Source organism: Achroia grisella, unplaced genomic scaffold (assembly GCF_030625045.1).
Source record: "Achroia grisella isolate CSIRO2021 unplaced genomic scaffold, CSIRO_AGI_Agris_v1 utg551, whole genome shotgun sequence".
Lineage (NCBI taxonomy): Eukaryota > Metazoa > Arthropoda > Insecta > Lepidoptera > Pyralidae > Achroia > Achroia grisella.
The window spans coordinates 98,996-109,458 of NW_026712935.1; the positions used below are offsets into that span (position 1 = coordinate 98,996).

The 10,463-nt window shown below is 30.2% G+C and overlaps 1 protein-coding gene across 1 annotated transcript; it reads right to left on the minus strand.

Moving 5' to 3' along the window:
- Positions 1-1,216: 1,216 nt before the first annotated feature.
- On the minus strand, positions 1,217-3,723 carry LOC131848373 (protein obstructor-E). The gene is made up of 4 exons (XM_059198195.1): positions 3,688-3,723; positions 3,320-3,482; positions 2,742-2,936; positions 1,217-2,316 (listed from the first exon to the last, which is right to left on the minus strand). The coding sequence occupies exons 1-4, from the start codon at positions 3,721-3,723 to the stop codon at positions 2,096-2,098; spliced, it is 615 nt and encodes a 204-aa protein (XP_059054178.1). The 3' UTR covers positions 1,217-2,095.
- Between the last annotated feature and the right edge of the window lie 6,740 nt (positions 3,724-10,463).

Genomic DNA, 10,463 nt, shown 5'->3' on the forward strand with positions numbered 1-10,463 from the left:
TGAATTATCTCTGCTTCAGTCTTATTACTAAAGAAAAATCAGGATATCTGTTGGATTACGAATCTGTATAAATAAAAACAATTTATAGCGGACTGTATTTTATAGAAAAGAAAAGATTTTATGTAAAACAAAGGAGTAATTAGGTACGCCTAGGAAGAACGTCATCTCTGAATATCCCAAAGTACATCAATGTAACACAAAGTAACAACATTTGCTCAGGAACGGCCGATGTGTAGCATAGTTTAATAGCTATGTACTCTTTTAATTATAATAAACAATTATATTAATGCAGTATTTTCGTATTTAAAATAATAACATATTTAATAATAAAGAACACTTTGTTCTTCTGGAAACAGTTCGAATTTTAAATTATTTTTATTCGTATAAAATTTTAAATGGGCCTATTTTTATTTTTTTTATTTATTTACTTAATACAGAAAACATGTGTACTAATTTACTGAAGAACAGATGATATTCAGAGAAGTATAAAACTGCGTTGTGAATATCGACGCCCTCCACCTAGTTTATATAATTCCAAAAAAAAAACTTTTTACTGATTGCCAGTATTATCGATCGCCCTTTGAAAGCAAGCCGGCGATACAACCTATATATATACTAAGGCAGTGTTCGAAATAAGGAAATCAATTAAATATTTTTTCCTATTTTTTTTTATGTAATTGTAATGACACATACGCAATGGTAATGAACTAAATATACGAACAGCACTATTTTGAGTCAGCAATATCACGTTATCATATGAAATCCGTGATACCATGCAGGCGTTGCTATTCCAGAGGACTAAAATATCGGGCCACCTAATCTGACCCTACAATCGTAACACACCTTAAAAAGTTAGCTGGTTGGCCGCTGAAATAGTTATGAGTTATGACTGAGGTACCAATGTAAACAAGTTTTTACAGTGTACCTCCGGTTTACTGCGCCATATTTTCACAAACGTTATAAAGTTTGTTCACGAATGACGTTCTTCTAAATGACACTAGTCCATAAATTTAGGTTAAAAATAATAAGAATATACTGGTTCAGAAACACGTTAAAATCAACTTTAGAATTATGCGCATCATTTGCAATTTCTAATAAGTAATTGGTTTTTTTTTGGAACTCAGAATGTCAGCAACGTCGTTTAAATTACAGTGTTACCTAAAATAATACACAGTTATATAATTATTTATTATTATTTATTTTTCATTTCGTTCTTTTATATAAAATAATTTTCTATTTACACTTTCGTAGTATTTACATACATTTAGGATATATAACTATTTCATTTAATGACTTTAATGTAGGTACATATATTTCATATAAGTATATATTATATATTTCTACGGTAACTAATATCACGCACGGATCATGGTATATTTGGCAACTTAGGTTTATAAACAGGAATTCGTTAATTGATCACGAAATATAATATAAGAAATAAATAAAATTCAATGGAAACAGCATTCCAAATATTTTACAATGCAATTAAATTAAAACATAATTACATACAAATTAAAGCATTACAAAACGAAAACAATCGGTAGATATATTACAATACAAGATAATAGCAAAAATTGTATAAAAAACGAATCAAAAATCTCGTTATTATGCAATATGTATTGCGAAAAAAATTGAGATAGGAATTGAAGTTGGCCGTTTTAAATTTTATCAGAATAATTACAATTTAATACCGCATTTCTGTTTTATATTATATGAACACATAATATTGTTAATTTTTAGAATTGCACAACAAATCTTGTAGCCATTGGTTGACGTATAAAATGTATATTTTTTGTTGCATAAATACTATAGAATAAAATAAAATTACATATCATTAATGGAAATGCGGTGTTATATGTCTATAGTTGCTTATAGATATACATATGAAGTGGTTAGGGGTTTGGTCAACGAGTTGGACTCCATTATATTCATTATCCATAAATATTTTACGCGGCCGTGTATTTAAAAAAAAAGAAGTCATTCATTAATTCCTGATGACGTAGTACCTCCAAATTGGAAATCTATCACTATTTTTGAACACTAAAAGAGGAAGACTTGTTTCTTATTTTCGCCTTGTAATACCGACGTCAGTGAATCACGCGTGTCCACAGCCTGGAACTATTTCTGGGTCTTCGCAGGTCAGATTCTGGTCATCAAAGACTTTGCCTTCTTCGCAGGTGATTAGCCGTGGCTGACCCTCCACACATGTGATCAGTCTGTGGCAATCACCAGGCACAGGGAATCGGGGGAAAGGCCAGAACTTGGCTGACTGAGAATTGGAAGGTACCTTGGTGGGACACTTGAAGCCGACGACCGCTGTGAACAGTTTTATTAAATACTTAATTACAGAGTAATTTATTTATTACAAGTACTAACTGTTATCACATACGATTGCAATCATTGCAAATTACTTAATTACTTTAAAAACTTTTTCTTTTCACGCTGTATAAGCATAGTTATGTTCGTTTATAATGTTTTGTTTTCTTTCCACAGATATTGAGTCCGTGCTCTTATTATTTAAGTTTATAATGATTTAAACTTAAGAAAGTATATGTCTCCTACACGTTCCAGAAGAACAATCTAAATCTCCAAACCTTCACATATTTAAAACATTCCTAATCCCTGGTTGCATTGACTGAATTGGGGTAACTGACTTTCATTGACTCTATCCTTGTATCATCATCATTCATCGCTTCCACTTTTATTCCATAACTATTCTGAGAAAAATATAAAGTAATTACCTTCAGGATTGCAGAACGGTTGCAATAAATCGGGCCAATTGCAGCCATGAATACGTTCGTCGTATACTAGACCTGGGGTGCATGGCTCCTGGTTAGGGATACCGAATGCGCACTTGACATAGCTGGTAGAGCACTCGTTACTGTCCGGGTAGATTCCGAATTGATATTCACAGCCGGGTGTAGATAGAGGCGTCACTGCGTAAGAAAATAATATTTACAAATTTTATTAGTAACAGTAAAGGATATTTATTTATTTCCTCCATAAAGCCATAAAGCATGGACTAAAAAACTAACTGCATGTATATGTTGAAAGTCGCGGGTTCGAATTCTACAACGATGCAAACAGTTGTATTCAATGAGTATTATTATTTGTATTAATCTGTAATTTTCTATGACTTAAAAAAGTGTATCTAAGTATTTATATATGTCTAGTACCCATAACAAAAGATCTGCTGAGCTTTACCAAGCTAGTTATAAAGTCCTCTATATGACGCTGTGTGAATTGTCTTATTTTATAAGGTTATTTGATAATTATTATTTACAGTAACATAAGAAAATAAAAAAAATAATTGACTTACAGTCAGCGTTTCTCTCGCCACAGTCCACAGCCCAGTGGTAGTTACAGTGGTTGTGGACGGCACCTTTGCCATCGAACAGTAAACCATTTTCACACGTCTCCACTGTCAATGTACCATTTGTACATAAGAAGAACTGGTCACACAGCTCAGGATGTTGATATGCCTGGAAAGTAAGATATGATAGCCGTTAAAACTATGTCTAAATAATTTGCACATAATTCGATACCTAATTAGCCGATTTATCGAATTTTGTTGAAAATCTCTCACGTGCAATTCAATTGTTGGCTCCATATATGTTTTCTTACTCAATAAATTAGTTGAAAGTTCTACTTTACTCAACAGACCAACACAACTATGTAATTAATTACCAATGAATAGTACCGTTTTGTTGAATAGAGCCACATGTTAGAAAAAAAACGAATGGTTTTAGAATGTCATAAGTGGTGACTACAACAAAAACATACAATAGAACCGATTGCCATAAGAAGGACATAAAAGGTTATGCAAAATACATGACGAGCACTTGAATAATACTATCTCTCTCTCATAATGTAAACTATAGCTATACGAATACTAATGATTGTATACAAGTGATCATCTATATACTAAAAGTATAAAATATTTGATGTCTGTTTATCCATTGCAAATTTGCGTGTTTAAACGCAGAAACAAAATAGAACAAATTTTGATAAATTTTAGAATTAATATGATTAGACTTTGACCAAGAACATTCTTTATCTGAAAATAAGCTGAACGGAAAATTCTTTATCAATTATTTCTACAATAATAAAAACATCATGAACGGAAAAAATGACCTGCATATGCATTTATGAGTTACGTTAATTATCGAAGTATAATATTTTTAAGAACCATATTGATCAAAAATAATATTATTATAACTCAGGACACAGCATTTTAACGTACTGTAATAAAAAAAAACATCATCTGTATAATTTTATCTATATTATTACAATACTATTGGTAGGAACTAAAGAAAATGCGGTCAAATTTTTATATTTTCTACATTTGTGCTCTAAACTTAATAAATTCGTGTATGCTCTCAGACGCTTACGGAATATGCATTTACGAATTACGTTTTAATTATTCGAAGTCAACTTACATCAACAAAGCTCTTTTATGCATTCGCGCAATTTGCGGTCTGGGTCCCATTGACTCATGTAGACAGTATTTTAAGAAATTGAATCTTAAAAGTTTCTTCTTTATATAATATTCACCTGAATTATTTAAAAAAACTGAAGAATATAACTCAGAGACACACGTAAATAGGGCATTTTCAAAATTGTAGAATAATGTGTATAAAAATTTACAACAAAATCCGTGCACTGTGAGAGATGTTTTTATACAGTAAAAAATTTTTAAAAAATTAATATAATTATCAACAGTAATAATATTGATATATCTGACTAAATAATAATATAGATATACTTAAAATTGTATAATATAATAATTATTACTGAAAAGATTTATAATGCATATAAAACCTTCATATAAGACTGAGATATCTATTGTAACATCTGAGCTCTCTATTTCTCTCTATAAATTATAAGTGTCAACGTAGACGACGTTTTTTAAAGTAATCGTAAGGAAACATATACATAAAAAATAAATATTTCATAATTTTTCTCGTGCAGATCTTCGGGTACACTAATTACTCGAACTCTCTTTTCAATTTGCAGTCTAATATATATATTTTTTGTAATCTAATGGCAGACATCCTCACTGCTCACCACATGGTAATTGGTAAACGTATAATCTCATCTAAACAATCTCATCAAATACTACAACTGAGGCTGTCAAAGAATGACCCTATTACAGTTAGGCTTTGCACTTTCGTAGTAATAGTAGGTACCTCAGCCTAGGCTGTAATCACACGTGAAGCGTGACCGTTGAGTAATCGACACACGAGGTCAACGGCGGCAATTAGACATCGATTGTTTCATTGTGTTATTGGAAACTTTCAGCGTTTCATATGTCTGTAATAAAGTTTATGCGAGTATAATAGAGTCTGTAAATAAGAAATAGTGCATATGCTGGTAGATACTTAATCAGTTATCATAATCTAGCATTGGGGCTTAGTGGTTTACTATCCTCAATTACACCCAAGAGGTCGTACGTTCAGATCTGGATATTGAAACAAATTAAACATCTTTCAAATATATATATATATATATATATAAATTTATATTTGTTATATTATCGACGGCTTCGGTAGTCAAGTACACCGCTTTACTTCCGACGATCGCGGGTTCGATTCCTCACACGCAAACATTTGCATTCAAGAGTATGATTATTTGTACCGGTCTGGATGCTTTCTATGTATGTATTTATATCAGTTGTCTAGTACCCATAACACAATCGTGCTTATTGTGGGACTAGATAGCTGTAAAAAAGAAAAAAAATCTGTCTGACTCTATGGTAAGAATCTTTAGGATCTTTCTTTTATCTAACGGTAAACGAAACTATGACTTATTTACTTTCTGCCATAAACCCAAACCTCTGATCTTTTTATATAAGATTTATACTTTATTTAATGTACTAGAGAAATTGATGCACAATCGTACAAAGTAAACATCTTATTAAATCATAAACAATTAAATAGAGTTAGTTTATTAAACTTATTCTATTGTATATGCTTCACAAATTATTTATGTGGATTAGATTACTAGTTACTATTAAGTAACATAAACTAGCAGAGAATGCCGATAGCATAGTTGGTCAACATAAACTTACAAACAACTTAAATTAATAAATACCCACTTCAATTCATATTTGATGCATATAAACTTTTTATGGACGTAATATGTAACTACACTAGTCATTTTATAGCTTCAATGACTTAAGTACGGTGGTATCGCCGCAATTGACTCAGAGTGCCACCTACGTATACAAACATACAAAATAAATCAATGGAATAATCTAAATTATTACTATTGTTGTCAGTTCGTGTAGTATAGAGTAGTTCCTTAATGTGAGTACGGCAGTTAGCAACGTCACGGCACAAGCAATCTCGGCCATCGTACCAACAACTTCGTTCACTTTTACTTTTGCGACAACACAATAAACGTCGCAAAGATGGCCGTGGGTTTATACAAGACGAAAATCGAGACATATGACGATTTATCACGATATTGCTAAGCAGCGAAATTTGACACTCATTTGTCGTTAGTTTAAAAACGTGGCTTAAATAAATAGTGTTACATTTTCACGGTATCTATTCTAGTATAGTCTCAAAAATGGAAACGGATTTTACCAGCACTTTATTGTTAAATTTATATCTGGCCTTTGTTAATAGAAAATATAACTAGAATTTTATATTTAGAAAGAGTGTGATTTTTGTCTTCTATTTTACTTTTATAATTCACTATATTTATTTCACTGCGGATAACCCGACAGAAACCCCTACAGATTTTATCTATTTAGAGTATTTACTATATAGTCTGCGTCGGTGTAGACTATTGCTAAAATATTATTTCCATTACTAATTCCATTCCACATACCTATAGGAAAAAAACTATAAAACAACATTTGGATATATTTGATCCAAAGTACTTACAAGTTGTCACGATAATGACAATCCATTTTTGTCCCTGTGCTGAATACAAGCATGTGTTTATAATCTATTTATTTAAAAGTATTCAGCCTATTATGATTACGTGAACTTAATGTATTTTCTTGACCTTATCGTAGTAAGAAACCTCAATACGATATACTTAAGTGTAATATGTGCTTATGTTACATGCATAAATTTATTAATTTATTATTATTAATCTACTTGTGATTATGTGGCAGTTTCAATAATTGGGATTTACCGTCACTTACTCAATTATATGGTCACATTCAATATTATAGAATTCACCATTATTCAGCATTTTTCAATGGCTTAATAATGTTATGATATAAATGTGAAAGTTTATAAGTTTCGGTATTTATTACTTAATCATGAATAAACTGGTAGTATTCGAATAAAATTTGATTTTACCAAAGAGATTATTGCTATATTAAGGAACATGGGATATTTCATTATAAATTTACGAACAGCGCCACGGTATAGTGCTAAACACTGAAGTTATTGGAGTACTTATGATTCTATTATTTTATGTATATTTTTGTATACCATGATTACCATATTTTGAGAATTTTATAATTTTTAAATATAGAACTGGTTAGTATGTATGTAGGTATATGCATTAGTTTATATGTCAATATTTTTTTCGAAATAAAAATTTGTTAACAGCGGTATATTGCCAATTATTTTTTTAAACTATATCAGCTATACTAGAGCGAAAGTAACTAGTAGTCAACCTTGATGCGTACGCGGTGCTACGACGGTCACATACCCGTGTGCGTTCACCAGATTACTGATTACAGATCTAAACATCGAGTATACAGTCAGTTGATAGCTGTTATTAAAATGTATGATAGCTATGATTAAATCATTGTCATGTATGTATTACATCATCTATGATCACTAAGTATTCATCAACCATTTAGCTGAATTCTTAAAGAAGAAGAGTCTAAGTCCAACTGTATTTCTGTATGTACTGCTTGTTTAAGTATTATAATAAATAATTACTATTATTATTAATTACTACAAAAATCTAAAAGCATAGCTGTAATAAAGGAATTATTATAATAAATAATTACTATTTTTGGACTCATTATCTTACTTATATTTCTTTTAATTATTACTATGTCTTTACTACTATATATATATATATAATATATATAAATTTAATAATATTAATAAAAGGGGGTCCTAATTGTCGAACATATATAATGTATATATTCGACAATTAGGACCCCCTTTTATTAGTATTATTATATTGAGAAGAGTTCTGTCATGTGTTTCTACTGTAATAATGTTCTTACAAATTGTCATAGTCAATTTCATGTATTTAAAGTTTAACCGACATACTTAATTGAAAAGACCTAAAACGCAAGATGCGCAACGCAAATACCTAGAAAATATGTTTATTTATTTATTTTTATTTATTTATAATTCTTTATTGCACCAATGTTAAAAGTAGATACATAAAAAGAAAATAATATATGACAATACATTAAAGAAAGAAGAAGGTATAGAAGGCGGTCTTATCGCTAACGCAATCTCTTCCAGACAACCTTATGAAAGAGAGTATGAATAAAAATAAAGTAGGCGGCACGTGGAGTGGAAATAAGGTAACAAAATATAATATATATATATATTATACATACACATAAAAATTATACTTACATATAAATAATACACAAATAACACACTATACTAAATGTAAGAAGCAATAGAAGTGGAAAAGAAGTGAACATAAGAGTATTTACGGGGAGAGAAAGTGAGATTTAACTAAGTTCTTAAAGATGGCTGAGGATTGAGCATTACGTATGGAGGGCGGTAGCGAGTTCCAAAGGCGCACAGCCTGTACAGAGAAGGATTTGGAATAGTAACTAGAGGTATGGGTGGGAGTTTTTAACAGGAGGTTAACTTCGCAGACCACTATTCTGCACCTCACCGAGAAATGTGAAAGATTCTTTAAGGTATAATGGAGTAATAGGGTTAAAAAGGATAGAATAGAGTAAAGAGAGAGTATGCCAATCTCGGCGAGAACGAACTGGGAGCCACTTGAGTACGGAATTGTGAAATGCGGTCGTATTTACGTAAACCAAATATGAATCTAATACGTTTTGAAGACGCTCAAGTTTGTTCAACTGGGCTTCGGTGAGGTTTAGATAGCAAGTATCTGCATAATCCAGAATAGGAAGTAATAGGGTGTTTGCAAGCGTAACCTTGGTTTAAAGCTTCATTACCTAATTTATTAATATTATTTATTACAACACTACCTAAAGTGTTGTAAATACAACTAAATATTGGCTGTATTCAATTAATATTAACGATAGATTTTCATAAAACTTAATTACGGCATACATCTAAACAATACAGCATTTCGTTTCATTAATATTGTAATATTTTTTTATTTTATATGTTGTATATTATTACTGAAGTTTCCAGACAATTTTCTCAGCTCTTGTCGTCGGTGTTATATAAGACAAAATGGTCGTAAACGAGTTCGTCTTCCGCTATTTTGCAATCGCATTATGGAACCGAGGAAATCAGAGATTCATCTAATATTCTGCAGCTGAATAGCTTATAATGAATGGATATGTTCATTTTATAACATCCATATGAATTGGACGAGTCTTAAAAGAAATCGTATCTTTATTATTAATTAGTATTAATATATTAATTGTCAATTAATATCTATTTATATATTCATTGACATTTTATTGTTAATGCAATTTGAAATTTAGTTTTTAATAGTAATACAAGATAATACAAAATAGATACAATTTGCTAACTTACTTTCATAAAATTTGCCAATTTTTAATATATTTTACAATCATTAATTATTTGCAAAACATATATTTTCGATTTTTATAATAATTAATAATAATTGTAATCATAAGATACATTTGCAACAACTAGATAACATCGGAATTAAGTGATATAAAGCTTTATAATAAATACAAACCTAAATAGGATATGCTAGTTATATAAATGTATTTTTAATTGTGATGGTAGTTCTTACTCTATCACGTATAGTGATAGAGGTTTTAGAGTGTTAGAGAGACAATTAGTCAACTTCAATATTGTAAGAGGCTACTAGAGAAACAAAACACACCTTAACCATGCAAGAAAAAGTTATAACAAATGATGATGATGTTGTTCCTTGTAATCATCACAACGATGCTAATAGAGATTAAATGATTACATTCAACCTTGTTCACGATTTTACTTCTTAATAGCATATTGCATTGTGGTAGTACTTAATAACTGTTATTCAACATGTATGTACAGGCATAAGCAAATATATCTACTGCTTCCGAATAATACTACCTTTTGATTGAGTATGGTATGAAAAATTTGATAATTGCGGATTTTGGTGATTATTGATAATCAGCGATCGAATAATTACTGACATATTTTTTATAAATACCAGTAGTATTACTATAAAACAATTTAGAAAAGAATTACAGCGTTATGTCGAGCGTCAACCAAAAATAATCAGAAAATATTTCTTTAGATTCAATACAGGATCAAACCATATAAATTTAAAATGGAACTAATGTAGTC